The sequence below is a fragment of the Pongo pygmaeus genome, chromosome 8 (genome assembly GCF_028885625.2).
Source record: "Pongo pygmaeus isolate AG05252 chromosome 8, NHGRI_mPonPyg2-v2.0_pri, whole genome shotgun sequence".
Lineage (NCBI taxonomy): Eukaryota > Metazoa > Chordata > Mammalia > Primates > Hominidae > Pongo > Pongo pygmaeus.
In genome coordinates, this window is record NC_072381.2 from 28,811,163 (window position 1) to 28,832,109 (window position 20,947).

Sequence of the window (20,947 nt, forward strand, 5' to 3'; positions counted from 1 at the left end):
AAACATATAAATGTCATTGTGCACATGTACCCTAAAACTTAAAGTATAATAATAATAATAAAACAGAACATTCTGTAAAGCCATGGGCCATGTCCAGATCAACTAAAAGTAGAAGCCAAAAATAATTCCCCACAGTAAAATCTTTAAATTTAAATATGCTGAAAGAAAAAGTCAAGTCAGATGATTGATTAAAATTCTGAAGAAACAAAATATTTATCCAGGTTTTATATCTGAACCCTCATCTGGCATGAAATCAATGGAGTAAAAATAATAATTTAATAATAATTACTAAAGCTAATTGTACATATACCCTTTGATCCAGCAATTCTGCTCCTGAGCATATACTCAACATCAATCATTGCTTATATGCACCAAAATACATGTTCAGAATGCTCATAGAAGCACTATTTTTAATAGGCCCTTTTAATATGTAGAGGATCCTAAAACAAAAGATTCATGTTCAAATTATACTTCATAAATTTCTCAAGATGTTGGATAAGTGCTGTATGATTTGTAAAGAATGTCTGTGATTACATTTAAGGCCACATGTTATATATTCCCTAGAATAAACTAGAAACTTGTATCTAAAATAAATTAGAAAACCATATCTGGAACAAATTAGAAACTGGTGTCTTAGTTTATTTTTTTAAAAAATAAGCTGAAGCTGTTTACTGCGGAGTGCAAAGTCTTAAAATAAAAACAGCCTATCTGCAACAAATCTGTACATGAAAATCCTGAAGGTTTAGAAAAGATCGAGCTGAATCAATAGTAATGTACAAACCATTCCAGTGATCTATAAAAATATACAAAGCTTGAATAAAATTGTAGTGGATGGTGTAGTGTGCCACCCAGCATAACTGGGTAAAAAAGCAACTAGCTGATGCAGAATGGCTCTACATATTCCTGATTACCTGAGAGGTAACTGTAAAACTTAGCATTGAGGGCCGGGCATGGTGGCTCATGCCTGTAATCCCAGCACTTTGGGAAGCCAAGGCAGGTGGATCACTTGAGGTCAGGAGTTTGAGACCAGGCTGATCAACATGATGAAACACCACCTATACTAAAAATAGAAAAAAATTAGCTGGGTGTGGTGGCATCTGCCTGTGATCCCAGCTACTTGGGAGGCTGAGGCAGAAGAATCGCTTGAACCTGGGAGGCACAGATGCAATGAGCCGAGATCACACCATTGCACTCCTGCCTGGGTGACAGAGCAATACTCTGTCTCAAAACAAAACAAAACAAAAAACTTAGCATTGAAAATTAGGAATATTAATAGCCTGAAGATGCAATATACATAAATATAAAGATTTGTTTTTTCAAAAAATCACAAAGAATCTGGTTTAAACTTGATATACTATAACCACTACTAGCAACAATGTTTAATTCTGCCCAACATGCACACACCTGTAATCCCAGCACTTTGGGAAGCTGAGGTCAGAGGATTGCTTGAGGCTGAGTTCAAGACTGACCTGGGCAACACAGCAAGATCCCATCTCTACAAACAATAAAAAAATTAGCCAGGTATGCTAACTTGCACCTGCAGTCCCAGCTACTGGGGAGGCCGAGGCAGACAGAACACTTGATAGGAGTTAGAGGCTTCAGTGAGCTATGATCATGCCACTGTACTCCAACCTGGACAACAGAGCAAGACACTGTCTCAAACCAAAAAAAGTATAATTGGCATAAATTAAGAATATATACCAGCTGCAAGAGCAGCAAAGGAGGCTGGAAAATTGCTAAAACTGAAAAGACAAATAGAGCCCTTGGGATGGATTTTCAAAAGAGGATGTGGGAGTTCTAACAGGAAGGGCAGACATCATTCCACCATGAAGCAAGCAAACTCTGCCAAGTCCCCTTCCTTTTTGTGCTCTAGCCTATAAAGCAGTTTCTCAACCAGGCTCAGTCCTTCAGAAAAAACTGCAAGCATAGGAGTCCACACATATATGTGCAACTGGCACTTGAGCTATACCTTCCAATGGCGGTTCAGAGAGCAGCCTCTAAACCCACGTTTCTTGAGTCCTTTTCTTATGACCTGGGTGATTTGGGGCAAGTTATTTAATCTTTATGAAACTCAATTTCTTTATCTGTAAAACTGAGATAATAACAGTTTCCAACTCAATAGGTTATGGAGAAGATTGAATAAAAGACTCCGTGTAAATGTGCTCTTAGAATAAATGTCTGGTACACAGGAAACTGAAAAAACAAAAACGATATGACTCATTATTATCTAGCTCTTTTACTATACTTAGCTTTTCTTTTTCATTTCTTCTCACTTGTAGCTCTAAGAAGGGGAGGAAAATTTATTTGGCTAGCGATGGAGTGGTGGCGAAGGAGTTGGATTTGACTTAGCAGAAGCAAGGTGGATCCATTATAGTGAAGCAGAGCTTGGATGAAGAAGACAAGTATTCTATTGGCTCAGCCCCACCTAGGCTCATTCAATTTTTCCCAAGTGCTCCTGGATATTTTAGAAGTCAGCTGAATCAGCAAGTCAGGCCAACATTCAAATTCAGGAAATAGAGAGAATGCCACAAAGATACTCCTCGAAAAGAGCAACTCCAAGACACATAATTGTCAGATTCACCAAAGTTGAAATGAAGGAAAAAATGTTAAGTGCAGCCACAGAGAAACGTTGGGTTACACACAAAGGGAAGCCCATCAGACTAACAGAGGATATCTTGGCAGAAACTATCCAAGCCAGAAGAGAGTGGGGGCCAATATTCAACATTCTTAAAGAAAAGAATTTTCAACCCAGAATTTCATATCCAGCCAAACTAAGCCTCATCATTGAAGGAGCAATAAAATCCTTTACAGACAAGCAAATGCTGAGAGATTTTGTCACCACCAGGCCTGCCCTAAAAGAGCTCCTGAAGGAAGCACTAAACATGGAAAGGAACAACCAGTACCAGCCACTGCAAAAACATGCCAAAATGTAAAGACCATCAATGCTAGGAAGAAACTACATCAACTAACAAGCAAAAGAACCAGCTAACATCACAATGACAGGATCAAATTCACACATAACAATATTAACCTTAAATGTAAATGGGCTAAATGCTCCAATTAAAAGACACAGACTGGCAAAGTGGATAAAGAGTCAGGACCCATCAGTGTGCTGTATTCAGGAGACCCATCTCATGTGCAGAGACATACATAGGCTCAAAATAAAGGGATGGAGGAAGATCTACCAGGCAAATGGAAAACAAAAAAAAAAAAGGCAGGGGTTGCAATCCTAGTCTCTGATAAAACACACTTTAAACCAACAAAGATCAAAAGAGACAAAGAAGGCCATTACATAATGGTAAAGGGATCAATTCAACAAGAAGAGCTAACTATCCTAAATATATATGCACCCAATACAGGGCACCCAGATTCATAAGGCAAGTCCAAAGAGACTTAGACTCCCACACAATAATAATGGGAGACTTTAACACCCCACTGTCAACATTAGACAGATCAACGAGACAGAAAGTTAACCAGGATATCCAGGAATTGAACTCAGCTCTTCACCAAGTGGACCTAATAGACATCTACAGAACTCTTCACCCCAAATCAACAGAATATGCATTCTTCTCAGCACCACATCACACTGATTCCAAAATTGACCACATAGTTGGAAGTAAGGCACTCCTCAGCAAATGTAAAAGAACAGAAATTATAACAAACTGTCCCTCAGACCACAGTGTAATCAAACTAGAACTCAGGATTAAGAAACTCACTCAAAACCTCTCAACTACATGGAAACTGAACAACCTGCTCCTGAATGACTACTGGGTGCATAACGAAATGAAGGCAGAAATAAAGATGTTCTTTGAAAACAATGAGAACAAAGACACAACATACCAGAATCTCTGGGACACATTTAAAGCTGTGTGTAGAGGGAAATTTATAGCACTAAATGCCCAAAAGAGAAAGCAGGAAAGATCTAAAATTGACACCCTAACATCACAATTAAAAGAACTAGAGAAGAAAGAGCAAACACATTCAAAAGCTAGCAGAAGGCAAGAAATAACTAAGATCAGAGCAGAACTGAAGGAGATAGAGACACAAAAAACCCTTCAAAAAATCAATGAATCCAGGAGCTGGTTTTTGGAAAAGATCAACAAAATTGATAGACCACTAGCAAGACTAATAAAGAAGAAAAGAGAGAAGGATCAAATAGACGCAATAAAAATGATAAAGGGGATATCACCACCGATCCCACAGAAATACAAACTACCATCAGAGAATACTATAAACACCTCTACGCAAATAAACTAGAAAATCTAGAAGAAATGGATAAATTCCTGGATACATACACCCTCCCAAGACTAAACCAGGAAGAAGTTGAATCCCTCAATAGACCAATAACAGGCTCTGAAATTGAGGCAACAATTAATAGTCTACCAATCAAAAAACTTCCGGGATCAGATGGATTCACAGCCAAATTCTACCAGAAGTACAAGGAGGAGCTGGTACCATTCCTTCTGAAACTATTCCAATCAATAGAAAAAGAGGGAATTCTCCCTAACTCATTTTACGAGGCCAGCCTCATCCTGATACCAAAGCCTGGCAGAGACACAGCAAAAAAAGAGAATTTTAGACCAATATCCCTGATGAACATCGATGCAAAAATCCTCAATAAAATACTGGCAAACCAAATCCAGCAGCACCTCAAAAAGCTTATCCACCATGATCAAGTGGGCTTCATCCCTGGGATGCAAGGCTGGTTCAACATACACAAATCAGTAAACATAATCCAGCATATAAACAGAACCAAAGACAAAAACCACATGATTATCTCAATAGATGCAGAAAAGGCCTTTGACAAAATTCAACAGCACTTCATGCTAAAAACTCTCAATAAATTAGGTATTGATGGGACGTTCTCAAAATAATAAGAGCTATTTATGACAAACCCACAGCCAATATCATACTGAATGGGCAAAAACTGGAAGCATTTCCTTTGAAAACTGGCACAAGACAGGGATGCCCTCTCTCACCACTCCTATTCAACACAGTGTTGGAAGTTCTGGCCAGGGCAATTAGGCAGGAAAAAGAAATAAAGGGTATTTAATTAGGAAAAGAGGAAGTCAAATTGTCCCTGTTTGCAGATGACATGATTGTATATTTAGGAAACCCCATTGTCTCAGCCCACAATTTCTTTAACCTGATAAGCAACTTCAGCAAACTCTCAGGATACAAAATCAATGTGCAGAAATCACAAGCATTCTTATACACCAAAAACAGACAAACAGAGAGCCAAATCATGACTGAACTCCCATTCACAATTGCTTCAAAGAGAATAAAATACCTAGGAATCCAACTTACAAGGGATGTGAAGGACATCTTCAAGGAGAACTACAAACCACTGCTCAAGGAAATAAAAGAGGATACAAACAAATGGAAGAACATTCCATGCTCTTGGATAGGAAGAATCAATATCATGAAAATGGCCATATTGCCAAAGGTAATTTATAGATTCAATGCCATCCCCATCAAGCTACCAATGTCTCTCTTCACAGAATTGGAAAAAACTACTTTAAAGTTCATATGGAACCAAAAAAAAGCCCACATTGCCATGACAATCCTAAGCCAAAAGAACAAAGGTGGAGGCATCACACTACCTGACTTCAAACTGTACTACAAGGCTACAGTAACCAAAACTGCATGGTACTGGTACCAAAACAGAGATATAGACAAATGGAATGGAACAGAGCCCTCAGAAATAATACCACACATCTACAACCATGTGATCTTTGACAAACCTGATAAAAATAAGCAATGGGGGAAGGATTCCCTATTTAATAAATGGTGCTGGGAAAACTGGCTAACCATATGTAGGAAGCTGAAACTGGATCCCTTCCTTACACCTTATACAAAAATTAATTCAAGATGGATTAAAGACTTAAATGTTAGACCTAAAACCATAAAAACCCTAGAGGAAAACCTAGGCAATACCCTTCAGGACATAGGCATGGGCAAGGACTTCATGTCTAAAACACCAAAAGCAATGGTAACAAAAGCCAAAATTGACAAATGGGATCTAATTAAACTAAAGAGGTTCTGCACAGCAAAAGAAACTACCATCAGAGTGAACAGGCAACCTACAGAATGGGAGAAAATTTTTGCAATCTACTCATCTGACAAAGGGCTAATATCCAGAATCTACAAAAAACTCCAACAAATTTACAAGAAAAAAACAACCCCATCAAAAAGTGGGCAAAGGATATGAACAGACACTTCTCAAAAGAAGACATTTATGCAGCCAACAGACACATGAAAAAATGCTCATCATCACTGGCCATCAGAGAAACGCAAATCAAAACCACAATGAGATACCATCTCACACCAGTTAGAATGGCGATCATTAAAAAGTCAGGAAACAACACATGCTGGAGAGGATGCGGAGAAATAGGAACACTTTTACACTGTTGGTGGGACTGTAAACTAGTTCAACCATTGTGGAAGACAGTGTGGTGATTCCTCAAGGATCTAGAACTAGAAATACCATTTGACCCAGCCATCCCATTACTGGGTATATACCCAAAGGATTATAAAGCATGCTGCTATAAAGACACATGCACACGTATGTTTATTGCATCACTATTCACAATAGCAAAGACTTGGAACCAACCCAAATGTCCATCAATGATTGACTGGATTAAGAAAATGTGGCACATATACACCATGGAATACTATGCAGCCATGAAAAAGGATGAGTTCATGTCCTTTGTAGGGACATGGATGAAGCTGGAAACCATCATTCTCAGCAAACTAACACAGGAACAGAAAACCAAAGACTGCATGCTCTCACTCATAGGTGGGAATTGAACAATGAGAACACATGGACACAGGAAGGGGAACATCACATACCGGGGCCTGTCGTGGGGTGGGAGGAGGGGGAGGGATAGCATTAGGAGATATACCTAATGTAAATGACGAGTTAATGGGTGCAGCACACCAACATGGCACATGTATACATATGTAAAAAACCTGCACATTGTGCACATGTACCCTAGAACTTAAAATATAATAATAATAATAATAAAGAAGTCAGCTGAATCACCTCAGAAGCAAAAGCGTTGCCTAGAGCTCCCCAAGGAAAACTTAAAAAGAGAGGGAAAAAAGTGGCTTTAAAGAGTCATCCTCTTGTATAAAAATCAAGATGAGAATTCTTAATTCCTACTGAAGATAATCTGATTTTGCAAACTTCTCTATCATAGAGAAGCAAATTGCTAAATAAATGTGAAAAAAACAGCTCCTAATGGGTTTCATAAACAGAACTACTAAAGGGCAGCATGGCCAAGTGCAGTAATTTTCAATTCTTTTTAAAGTCGCAAAAGCTACTCTAAAATAGGCACTTGTGCATGATTCTAATGTGTAAAACAGAAAAAGTAGCTGCTCTAATTGCAGTAGGTGAACCACCCAGCAACGGCTCTGAGTGCCAGTCCCTGATCTCTGTCAGGGGAATCCGAAGTTCCATGAGTCACGGTTTGAAATCTACTAATCAAATGGACACAGCACTAAAGTGAATATTACAATAATTTGTGATGTCACATCATATATTGATGGTGTAGGTTTAGATACTTCACTAATTTGGGCCTTAGTTTCCTCGTCTGCAAACTGTGTGTTTAAAGTGAAAACATTTGCTGGGCATGGCGGCTCACACCTGTAATCTCAACACTTTGGGAGGCCAAGGCGTGTGAATCACTTGAGGTCAGGAGTTTGAGACCAGCCTGGCCAACATGGTGAAACCCCGTCTCTATTAAAAACACAAAAATTAGACGGCCATGGTTGCAGGCGCCTGTAGTCGCAGCTACTCTGGAGGCTGAGGCAGGAGAATGGCGTGAACCTGGGAGGTGGAGCTTGCTGTGAGCTGAGATCGCGCCACTGCACTCCAGCCTGGGCGACAGAGTGAGACTCCGTCTCGAAAAAAAAAAAAAAGAAATCACTTGAACCTGGGAGGCGGAGGTTGCAGTGAGTGCGCTGATACCGCACTACTGCACTCTAGACTGGGTGACAGCACGAGACTCTGTCTCAATAAATAAATAAACATCTACATAAATAAATAAATGAAATGGAAACCTTGGCTTTACCAGCCCTAACTTTCTATAAATTTATTCTCTAAGAGAAAATATCAAAAGAAAAGACTGCTTCATGTTAAGATGGAGTAACAGCGACTGGATTTACCTTCCTGTCTAAAATAATTTAAAAATGGAAAAAATCTGTGAAACAACAACTTTCAAAATATTGGAAATCAGACAACAAAAGACAATGATTCTTGAGAGAAGGAAAACAAAAAAGGTAAGCCCTAAGATTGACCCAGACTAACTCCAGGGAGAATGTTTATAGGCTACAGCACAGGGAGGCAGAGCCCAGACAAAGCTTGACAGTCTGTCTGAGTTGAGGAGACAGAGCTGGAAGTCTGGGAGAACCACAGCCACTAGAGTCTTCAGGGCAGATAATGGAGATTGGGGAGTGGAACAGAGAAACCCGGGTCTGCAGAAGGTGCCTCTTGAATATTCGGCTCAGTACTGCTTAGCACCTGTATGAGAAGAAACTGTTTGAGGGCAGGAAAAGAACCACCTGAAAAGATTAGGAGGGATAATCTTCTAAACTCCTACAAGAGGAGGAACAGTGTCTGTCCACCACTCAGAGTGGAAGACTTCATAATGCACAAGGTATCAGGTACAGTAGCCAGAGGTCTTGCTTCAGTAGTGGGAAAAAATTATCCCTGCTCTAGTCTTGCTAACAAAGCATAAAAGTAAGAACTGAAAGGATCAAATTGTTTCAAAATAGCAATCTGCGTCTTAGAACAAAGCTCGGGAATATTTATAGATATCCTGTTCCCTCAAAAAATAAAAACCCAGCACTCAGCATGTTAACATTCAAGGAATTGAAAGCAACCCAGAAATAATATTAGAACTGGATTACATATGAGATTAGAAAAAGACTCAACATGTCAAGCAGAGACACGAAAGATGTAAAAGGAGATCCAAATGACACGTCGATAGTACTGCAGATGTAAGACACACTAGATGGCAATAAAGGCAAATTAAACATTGCAGAAAAAATATTAATGAGCTTGAAGACAAAGAAAATTCCTAATTTAAAACATAGAAACAAACAGAACAAAATAAAAAAAGTCTCAGGGAGCTGTGGGAAAACTTTCAGCAACTCAGAGAGCTGTGGGAAACGTTTACCTATATTTTCACCAAATACAGGTGAAAGTGGAGTTTACAAGGACAGTAAAAAGAGAACAGGATGTAAACATATTTGAAGAAATAATGGCTGAAAAATTTCTAAATGTGATGAAAACCATAAGCCCACAGATCTCAGAAGCACAAGAAACATGAAGGAAACTACACAAGGCCCATCATAATCAAATTTCTCAAAACCAGTGAAAATGATGAAATCTTAAAAACAGCCAATGCAAAAAGATACATGACACACAGAGGAACAAACATAAGGATGATAACAGATTTCCTCTCTAAAACAATGCAAGTGAGAATAAAATGGAGCACTATGTTTAAAGTTGGGAAAGAAAAGAAGTCAACATAAAATTCTATACCCAGCAAAAATATTTTTCAAAAACAAAGACAAAATAAAAAGTCTTTTTTAGATATATAAGACCTCAACGAATTCATCATAAACAGAATTGTACTACCAGGAAAGTTAAAAGTCTTTTAGGCAGAAGGAAAATGATACCAGAAGAAAATCTGCATTTACAGAAAGGAATAAAGAGCACTGGAAACAGTAACTATGAAGGTAAATAGAAAAGGCATTTTCCTATGTATTTAAATCTCTGGGAAAGACAATTGTTTACACTCAAAAACAAGAAAAATACAGTTGAGCTTATAACACCTGTATGATAAAAATAGCATAAAAGTGAGGAGGGCAAAAATGGAAGCATATGGTTGTACAATTCTTAAATTATATGTTAATATGTGTAACATTACTAGAACTTACATTATACTGAATTAAATACATATGCTATGAACTCTAAAGCAATCACTAAATGACAACAAGGAATAATAACTAATAAGCCAAAAATGAGATAAAATGAAATGATAAAATATTCAAATAATCCAAGAGGAGATAGAAAAAGATGAGTAAAGAGAAAAAGCAGATGGGAAAAATCGAAAACAAATAACAAGATGGTACGTTTAAAGCTAACCGTGGCCGGGCACAGTGGCTCATGCCTGTAATCCCAGCACTTTGGGAGGCGGAGGCGGGTGGATCACCTGAGGTCAGGAGTTCGAGACCAGCCTGACCAACGTGGCAAAACCCCGTCTCTGCTAAAAATACAAAAAGTATTCGGGCGTGGTGGCATGAGCCTGTAATCTCAGCTACTCAGGAGGCTGAGGCAGGAGAATCGCCTGAACCCGGGAGGCGAAAGTTGCAGTGAGCTGAGATCATGCCGTTGCACTCCAGCCTGGGTGACAGTGCGAGACTCAGTCTCAAAAAAAAAAGAAAAGCTAACCGTGTCAATATCACATTAAATGTAAATAGTGTAACCACTTCCCCTCCCAATAAAGGCAGAGGTTGTATAAAAGGTTGAATAAAAAATAAGCCCTGGCCGGGCGCAGTGGCTCACACCTGTAATCCCAGCACTTTGGGAGGCTGAGGCCGGCAGATCACGAGGTCAGGAGATTGAGACCATCCTGGCCAACATGGTGAAACCCCGTCTCTACTAAAAATATAGAAATTAGCTGGGCATGCTGGCACATGCCTGTAATCCCAGCTACTCGGGAGGCTGAGGCAGGAGAATCACTTGAATCCGGGAGGTGGAGGTTGCAGTGAGCCGAGATCGCATCACTGCACTCTAGCCTGGCGACATGGCGAGACTCTGTCTCATAAATAAATAAATAAATAAATAAATAAATAAATAAATGTAAGCCTTAAGTATATGCTGCCTACAATTATCCACTTTAAGTAAAAAGACACAAATATGATTAAAGGATATTAAAAGCTATAAAACTTTAGTATGCTAATATTAGTACTCTCTCAAAAAAACCAAGGGTGTCTATATTAGTATCAGAAAATGATTTCAAAACAAAGAATATGACCAAGAATAAAGATGACCATTTTATAATAATACAGATTACAGGCATGAGCCACTGTGCCTGGTCTGGTTGTGTTTTAATTGCAAAAGAAATTCAGTGAGAAAAGGGCAAACAGTTTTTTCAATAAATAATGCCAATATGCCCTCCAAATGAACTTTGATTCATAATTAGTATCATAAAAATGTTTACTCAAACGGGTCATAGACTAAAAGTGAAAAACCAAAAATTATAAAACTTCAGAAGAAAGCATGAAATCCTTGAGACCATGTGTTAGGCAAATATTTCTCAGATATGCAACCAAAAACACAATTCATTAAAAAAAATAAATTGGACTTCATCAGCATTAAAAACTTCTGCTCTTCAAAAGACACAGTTAAGAGAATGAAAGACTAGCTACAGACGGGGAGAAAATGTTTGCAAATTACACATCTGGTAAGCAACTGGAATGTATACAGAACTCTCAAAACCCAATAATAAGAAAACAAACAACCCAATTAAAAAGTGGTCAAAAAAATGTGAACACTTTGCCCAAGGAGTAATACAGCTGATATACAAGCACATAAGAAGATGTCCACATCATTAATCATTAGGAAAATTGAAATTGAAATCATAAGATACCATGACATACCTGTTAGAATGTCTAAAATCAAAAAGACTGGCCATACCAAGTGTTGGCAAGGATGCTTTCCTATACAGCTGGTGGAAATGCAAAAATGGCACACTTTGGAAAACGGTCTGGCAATTTTTTAAAAAGTTAAAGGTACACATACTGTATGATCCAGCCATTCACTCCTAGGTATTTACCTAAGAGAAGAGGAAGCAAATGTCCACCCAATGACTTGTACATGAATGTTCGTAGCCGATTTATTTTTAACAACCCAAACTGGAAATAAATATTCATTAACAAATGAAAGGAGGTTGGGCACAGTGGCTTACACTTGTAATCCCAACACTTTGGGAGGACGAGGCGGGCAGATCATTTGAGGTCAAGAGTTTGAGACCAGTCTGGCCAACACGGCAAAACCCAGTCTCTACCAAAAATACAAAAATTAGCCCAGTGTGGTGGCGCATGCCTGTAACCCCAGCTACTTGGGAGGCTGAGGCATGAGAATTGCTTGAGCCAAGGAGGTAGAGGTTGCAGTGAGTCCAGATCGCGCCACTGCACTCCAGCCTGGGCCACAGAGACAGATTCTGTCACAAAACAAAACTAAACAAAACAAAAAAAGATAACCAAATTATGATAATTTCATACAATGGACTACCACTCAGAGAGAGAAAAGAGTTGACTGAGCCACATAAGTATGTGAATTAATATGAAAATAAGTAAGCTGAGTGAAGGAAGCCAAACAAAAAAACCAAATACTTACTGTAGGAACCCATTTTTCTTAAGTTCTAGAAAATGAAAACTTATCTATATTGACAGAAAGCAGACCAGTAATTGGCCCAGGCAGAGTAGGGCAGGAGACAGGGATTATGAAAGGGTACCAGGAAACTCTGGGTGATCATCATTTTGGTTTGGTAACAGTTTCATGTGTATGTGTGGGAGTATGCATATATATGTCAAAATCTATCAAAGTGTACACCTTAAAATGTGCATGTGTATGTCAATTATCCCTTAAAGCTGTCAAGATATCTTAAAATTTAAAAAAAATTGAAATAAGAAAAGCATTTGATGTACATGTGATATTAAAGTTAAACATGATGGACTAAACTCTAACTTACTGGACTCCTTCAGTAATCATGAACTTCTTTCTCACTTTACGGGAGAAATACAAACAAAAATTAAAAAGCCAATCAGAAACAAGTCTGTTTATTACTCTATATGTAGTATATATTCATCGATACCAATTGGTTCTATTAAATTATTTAATAGCATATCACCTAGTAAACTCTTCTTGGCACTCCAAGGAATGTCTGGAATGGGAAAAAAGCACTCAAAACTACAGCGACATTAAGAATTTTAATTAACAGAGAATATATTTAGATAAAACATTAAGTATATGGGCACTTAATGAGTGTTTCTAGGTGACCTTAGTATCTAAAATCCGTTTACTTGACTCACAAACATTAGCAGTATTTTTTTGTCCCTGTGCTAGGCTTCAAAAACAATGGGTGTGTTTGCGTCTGGGATCATCTTTCTGGCTCTCTGGAACGCCAGTACATGTACTGAGCCTAGGAGGCAGCTAGCCTGTTGGCTGTACCAATTCAGCAGTTCCAATTGAACTGCTCTCCACTCACTCTGCCAATGCTGGACATACTTCTGATTGTATTTGTCTGCAATCTCTTCAATTTCCTGCCTTTCAGAAAGTTATAAGCCATGATGTAGCTTTCACTTGCCTGGTATAGACATTTGCAAAAACAAATCCAATGACACCATGGGGAAAGAAGCTTGATGCCTTTAATAGGTGCTCATCAGTTTTCTAGTTGATCACTTTTTCTGTCCTACGAAAGGGCTTGCCTTGATGAATTTTTTTCCTGCAATTTATTCTTCCCCATTACTCTCCTTTGCTACAGTTTTGTTATAATTAGCAAATAACTTGGATATCTCTTAGACTTCTCATATTTTCCACATAGTTTCCAACAAATCTGCATCCATATTCACAAATTTGTAATGGTACAAATCCCTGGGCTGATACATTTGAAAAGCAGGTCTGTGCAAAATCATAAAGAGAATAGGATTGAATATTCCTATCACACTGTATTGGAGGGGATTGATTAACACATTTAGAAGAGATTCTTACCTCTTCTAAAACACAAGCTGATTTTTCAACATAAGTGGATCAGGAAATCCTTGTTGACCTCTTACCAGTATTTAAACACAAACCCTTTTGAAACTTGCTCTTCCTTTGGCTTCTAGAACTCCTGGTTAACCTCTTAACTTCTCCAGTCTAGTCTGACAGCTCTTCTTCCTAGTTTACATGCCCCAAAAGTGAAAATGTAGATATTTCCCAGGCCTTTCTAAACTCTCTGCCAAAAACATCTCATCCACCCTCATTAACGGCTTCATACTGACTGCTGATAATTTCCGAATCTTTCCACTCTCCACTCTGGAATTGCACAGTCTGGCAAGGAAACCACTAGCCACTAGTGAGCACTTAAAATGTGGCTGGTGCAAACTGAGACATACTAGAAAACACACAAGAGATTTTGAAGACTTGGGTACAAAGGCTGAGGTGGGTGGATCACCTGAGGTCAGGAGTTCGAGACTAGCCTGGCCAACATGGTGAAATCCTGTCTCTACTAAGAAGACAAAAATCAGTCGGGCGTCATGGCAGGTGCCTGTAATCCCAGCTACTCAGGAGGCTGAGGCAGGAGAATCGGTCAAACCCAGGAGGCGGGGGTTGCAGTGAGCTGAGATTGAGCCATTGCACTCCAGCCTGGACAACAAGACCGAAACTCCGTCTCAAAAATAAATAAATAATAATAATATAAAGTATCTTAAGTAATTTTTATATTGACTATATGTTGAAATAACAATATTTTGGATATACACCATGTACCCTTGAACAACAAAAGTTTAAACTGCACGAGTCCACTTATATGTGGATTTTCTTCAGCCTCTGCCACTCCTGAGACAGCGAGACCAACTCAACTTCTTCCTCCTCCTCTTCAGCCTACTCTACATGAAGATGAAAAGGATGAAGACCTTTATGATGATCCACTTCCACTTAATAAACAGTAAATATATTTTCTCTTCCTTATGATTCTCATAACACTTTTCTTCCTCTAGCTAATTTTATTGTACTAATACATAATACATATAACATATGAAATACGTATTAATCAACTGTTGATGTTTTTGGTCAACAGTAGGCTATTAGTAGTTAAGTTCTGGGGCAGTCAAAAGTTATATGTGGATTTTGACAGTGTAGTGGGTCATCACCCCTAACTACTGCATTGTTCAAAGGTCAAGTGTATTGGGTTAAATATATTACTAAAATTAATTTCACTGTTTCCTTTTATCTTTTCTTAAAGTATGACTGCTAGAAAATTTAATATTACATACGTGGCTTATGTGACATTTCTGCTGGGCAGCGCTGCTTTACACCTAAAATTCAAACTGACTATTCAAACTGAACACATTAGAAACTGAACTCATTATATTTCAGACCCTGCTCTATCACTGTCAGGATAGAATAAACCTTAGCCTTCAGGAGACAGATACACCGCATTACATCTGCCACTGCTGTTGAGGAAATTGTCTAACAAAGTAGCTAATCCTAGGATCAATTACTTAATGAATAGGCGACACGGTGACTCTGGTCATTGTTAAAGAGCCTGTCAACATTCACTCATTGGCAGCTGCAGCAGGAATGTTTGTACAACTGGAAAATAACAAGCATTTGATGAGAAGCGGACAGCAGGAATTAGGAACAAAGACAGCCAGGGTTTTGCCAAAATACTGGATAAAATTTACATGCATTCGAAGTCAGAAATGTTAGCAGTCACACATATAGTTGTGACACATTCTCTGCAGGTAATTGAACCACCCCAATGTGCCAAAATTTTTTGCATTACCTGGCTCGTGAAATCTTCCTCTTCGTCTAGGCTGAAATCTGGAATCATTTTTTTACTAGGCTTTCCTTTATTCCCATATCCAAGCACCTATCAAATTCTGATTCTACCAACACCCAATATGCCACACCTACACTTTTTTTCCTCCTTAAAGAAAACCAGAGAATGGAAACACAGGTTGTTATGCTTCCCCCATGACCCCACAAGTTCTGGGGCTCAGAACAGAGTAGGGAAAAGAGGTTGAGAGAGACAATCTCCAGGTTGCATATTTCTGCTGGTAACACAGCATGGTAAGGCCTGCCTCTATGTTATTGCAGAGTAATTTACAAAAAAAGTACCCCATTCTTTACAGTTTTCCTCCAGTAGGAATAACAGGTTGTTGGAAATGCAAACAGACTAAAGAGAAAGGTCCCCAAGAAACCCAAGGAGAATCTAGGAAAGGCTCTAGAACACAACAGACACAATTTTCCTTCTTTGCTTTTTTCTTTTCTGTCCTTCACCCTAAGCTTTCTTACTGCCTTTCTTTTTCTAATTCTAAAGTTTCTCTTTACAGAAACTTTCCTAACTATGTGGGTGGGCAAACACAGTTTGATCACTTTACAAGGTAGGATAATATTCATAAATGATTTTGGATTATCTATTGGCATGCATCTGAAGAAATCATTGCGAGTTGCATATACACCAGGCATTTATGTCAACTGAACCATTACATGTACACCTTAATACTTTTTTTGTTTGTTTTTTTTTTGAGACAGAGTCTCGCTCTATCACCCAGGCTGGAGTGCAGTGGTGCAATCTTGGCTCACTGCAACCTCCACCTCCCAGGTTCAAGCGATTCTCCTGCCTCAGCCTCCTGAGTAGCTGGGACTACAGGTGCATGCCTATACATTTTTAAACTTTTTGAGCTTAAACTAACTGACAATTGTCTAAGCATATGCTATATGTCAGACATTTTTACCTGGCTACTTAAATTTTATAGTTTCTTTTTTTTTTTTTTAAGACTGCATACTTAGGTTGTGCAAGTCCCTGTTCAATAAAAGTATGCATAATTTTAAATTAGAAATATCTTCCTTTTTGAAATGGGAACACAGTCATATTGAGACAATGGCCTTTTTAGCATTCCTGAACAACTTGAAGTTAATGTTCCAATATGTTTTTTATAATTTACTTTTAAACATTGTTACTTAGTTTAAAAGATGCTTTATTTTGGCCAGATTTTTGCTTGAAGAAACTAATCTGGCCTAATTTACATGCCGTAAAAACAGATTTATAATGGAAAAGTTGACACATTCAAACATAAATTGAGTGTAATTTCAGAAAAATTAGCATCATATTCTTCTACTGGAATAGATTTCAAGAACTAATTAAAATAATTGCCTCAAAAATTACCAATTGGTATTTTAAGAGTACTATTCCTCCTAAGATGTTTCATATCTGGCATATCTAGATTTGACTAGATATGATTAACTGGTGTTTTTAAGTCTTAGCTAAAACAACAAGTCCACTTTGGGCATCTATTTTAAGACGTAAATGCATCTGGTTGTCATAGGCTCCAAATGAAGGTAATAAACAGTAAAATTATATTGTACAAGGAAACAGGCTATAGAAAAGAACTAATATTTTAAATCAATTTTTCCTAATACATGTGAGCTGTTCATGTACTCTAAGTATTTTTATATTTATTGCCAGCAAAATATTCTAGTTGGTTTGCAATGTATAGGTAAGTTAGAGTCTCTTTACAGAAACTTTCCTGTCTACTGATGCACAGATTTAAACAAACAAACAAACAAACAAACATGTCTTTGAATCTATCTATTGTTGTTATGGTTTAGACTAACAAGCTCCATCTAGTTATTGTTTCAGCCAGTTCCTTTGGTGTTTAGTTGGTGCCTATGGTTGCCTCTATCCTTTATTATTTATGTGTTAAGTAAACACGATAGCCAATAGAATTGTGAATACTACTGTTTGTTCATATGCTGTACATTTTCTTTCATCAAAACCAAATTATGGAATGATTATTTTACTAAGTACATTTCTATGCTTTAATTTAGAAAAATTCTATCTCCATACAACTTTTCTGCAGCATAAATCATCGTAACACACTGGCTGGGCATTGTGGCTCACTCCTATAATCCCAACACTTTGGGAGGCCGAAGTGGGAGGATTGCTTGAGGCCAGCAGTTCAAGACCAGCCAGGGCAGCATGGCAAGACCCTGTCTGTATACAAAACTAAAAGAATTAGCCAGGTATGGTGGCATGCACTTGTAGTCCTGGCTACTTGGGAGGGTGAGGCAGGAGGATCACTTGAGCCCAGGAGTTCAAGGCTGCAGTGAACTATGATTGCACCACTATACTCCAGCCTGGGCAACACAGCGAGACCTTGCTTAAAAAGAAAAAAAAAAATCATGATAACACATGGCTTGAATGCAGCCATGACGCAGCAGGCAGGCACTTTTGTGTCTCTGAATACCTCCTTTAGAGAAATCTTAGTGATGTCTAAGTTTCTTCCCAGGCTACATTTACCAAACTTGGACTAAACCACAAAGTCATTCAACTGTACCTTTACTGCACTATTCTCATGCATGGTGATGCAGTTATCGGCATCTTCTGAAAGTTGGTACAAGGCCTGAGCTGTCGCCCGATGAACGTTGGTGTCATTTGATTTCAGATAACGCACTAGTGGAGCCACTGCTTTGTGCTCACCGAAGGCCACTCTATTCCTGCCCCACATACAGCAACGTGAAATAGCTTCTGCTAGATGATGTCTCAATTTATTGTTATTCTGTGCAAAGGAAAATGAAATGGGATCTGTGCATCATAATGACCCTGCAAGATCATGTCTATTAGCACTTTATGTTTATTAACCATTAAGACACCAATGAGTCTAGAGAAAAGGGCCAGCTGGCTGACTACCTAGGTGATGTCTTGAAGGAACTAGTCTTTTTCAGATGGAGTCTCACTCTGTTGCCCAGGCTGAAGTGCAGTGGTGCCATCTCAGCTCACTGCAACCTCTGCCTCCTGGATTCAAGCGATTCTCATGCCTCAGCCTCCCAAATAACTGGGATTACAGGTGCCCACCACCACGTCTGGCTAATTTTTGTATTTTTAGTAGAGAAGGGGTTTCACCATGTTGGCCAGGCTGGTCTTGAACTCCTGGCCTCAAGTGATCCACTCGCCTTGGCCTCCAAAAGTGCTGAGATTACAGGCGTGAGCCACTGCACCCAGCTGAAAGAACTAGACTTTTGGTGGGTGACCAACGGACCAATGTTCAATCTTGAGTTTTCTTCTTATGAACTGAATGTAGTCAGTGCACTCAAAGGTGACCAAGCATCTGACATCAGTCATTAGCTCAAGGCTAGATTTTCTTTAGAGTCAGTCTACTACACAACGCAAAACTACAGATCAGCAAGTTATTCTGTAATCCAAATATTTAAAGAATATTGGATATTCTTAAAGGGATACTGCACTTAACTGGGATAAGTGGATTGACTGGATTTCTCCACCCTAGGAATACATCAATATCAGTAATACACCTTGGTTCCCTTGGCTCCTGAGAGGGAGAAGACAGTGCAGCAAATCCAAAGACACATTTTGGGTCTTCCATTTTCCTTTCTGTATTTTTTGATGCAGACTATATCCTTCTTTGTATATGTAATTGCCCGGTATGGGCATACTATTACTGAATCGGATGGTTTTGTGTTTATTAAGAGTACTGTTCTCTTGATTCAGGCAACAACTTGGTGTCCTTAGCTAAATCTGACAGATACTCTTAGGAACTCAAAGTCTTCTATACCAAGCATCCTTCCAGGGTTTGAATTTCTGCTCTATGACTTTTCTGCCAAGTGGTAGTCCAAGCTATGCTCAAATACCTCTGGTCATGGTGAAGTCATTGTCTCTCAAGGCTGCTTATTCTGTCTGGCACAGCTCTGGATAAACAATGCAATGATTGCCAAAGTCTTCTAGCTCAAGAATGCCATCGATTGAAGCTTGCTAAGCTGGGGAGGCACATTTGATTTCTAACGTTGGCATGAAGAACCATCAAGAATCATAACCATGATGGTGGTGGTGAAGATGATAGTTAACACTTACATAATAGCACTTGTATTTGCCACTTTACTTGCCAGTGGCAAATAAAAAACAGCTTCTATTTTACAAGGATCTTGTAATACTAACATTTTATAGTTTAAAATACACTTTCACATATATTAGTCTCAGAGAAACTAAAGGAGTTGACCAAATCTCATACCTCATAAGCAATGGGTATTAAACTTGAATCCAGGTTTCTGGACTGCAAATGCATTGTTTTCATCACTACACCATGATATCTCAGGACAATATGCATGTAAAACAAAAAGATTTGTTACTTACTGTATTTGCCAGCTTGGACAATAAAGGAACAACTCCATGATCTGTAATAACAGCTAAATTTTCTTGATCTTTTGCTATGTTGGTAATGGCAGCACATACACTTGCCAGAACTTCTTTGTTATCTGATTTCAGTAAATTGACAATAAGTTCCAAACCACCAACAAAGGAACGAACCATTTCCCCAGCATCCTAGACAAAAATAAAAATAAAGATGGTATCAAAACTAAGACTGTATTTAGCCATTTTTTAAGAGGCAGCAAGTAACAATACAGCTGTGAGGTACATCTTTGGCATGAAAGACTACTTCAGCTTAATTTATTTCTATATTACATATTATTTCTACATGTATATGTATAAAGTATGTGTGTGTACATATGTATAAGTCTATATACATATATAGCACATATAAAAATTCAGTTTCAAAAAATATTTATTGAATAACTATTACATGAGAGTCACTGTGTTAGCTACTGAGGATATCAAAGTTATTAAAGTACAGTTGATTCTTACTATTTGCGGTAGCTTTGTTCTATAAAGTAACTGCAAACACTGAATCAGCCAATATTAAACTGTTTCTCTTAGGAGAAATATAGGACTAGGTTCCTGCAAGCCTCTGGCTACAACATTTTCATCAGTTGATGGATACATAACCTTGTTTTATGTATATTTCTGTTTGAAGACACCTGATTTCATATATATTGTTCATTCATTCACATTGAACTCATGGCCAACAGCATTATAGCTCATGCAATGGAGCTTATTTAACACAGATATTTTCTCTTTCAGGCACACCACAGCCTTCTTGCGCTTACAAACCATAGGCAGCACCTCAGCACCACATCTGGGGGACATTGTGAACAGTGAAATAACCAACAAAAAGCACAAAAATCCAAAAATTATGGCACTAAATGGACTGCAAAATGGACACTTGCTTATAGTATGAGAAATGAAACAAGAAGGCAGAGAATCGCCTTCTTCAGCCTCAGCTGAGAACGTGTGCATTGGATGACTCAAATTTT

The 20,947-nt window shown here is 38.4% G+C and overlaps 1 protein-coding gene across 2 annotated transcripts in view; it reads right to left on the bottom strand.

Moving 5' to 3' along the window:
• LOC129006237 (outer dynein arm-docking complex subunit 2) overlaps nucleotides 1-20,947 on the bottom strand; it is a 196,046-nt gene that overhangs the window by 30,225 nt on the left and 144,874 nt on the right. For both annotated transcript variants that reach the window (XM_054435728.2, XM_063669699.1), the window contains 2 exons: nucleotides 19,929-20,117; nucleotides 18,121-18,342 (listed from right to left, as the gene is read on the bottom strand). In XM_054435728.2, coding sequence (XP_054291703.1) covers nucleotides 18,121-18,342; nucleotides 19,929-20,117 — 411 coding nt within the window. The remainder of the gene's footprint in view (nucleotides 1-18,120; nucleotides 18,343-19,928; nucleotides 20,118-20,947) is intronic.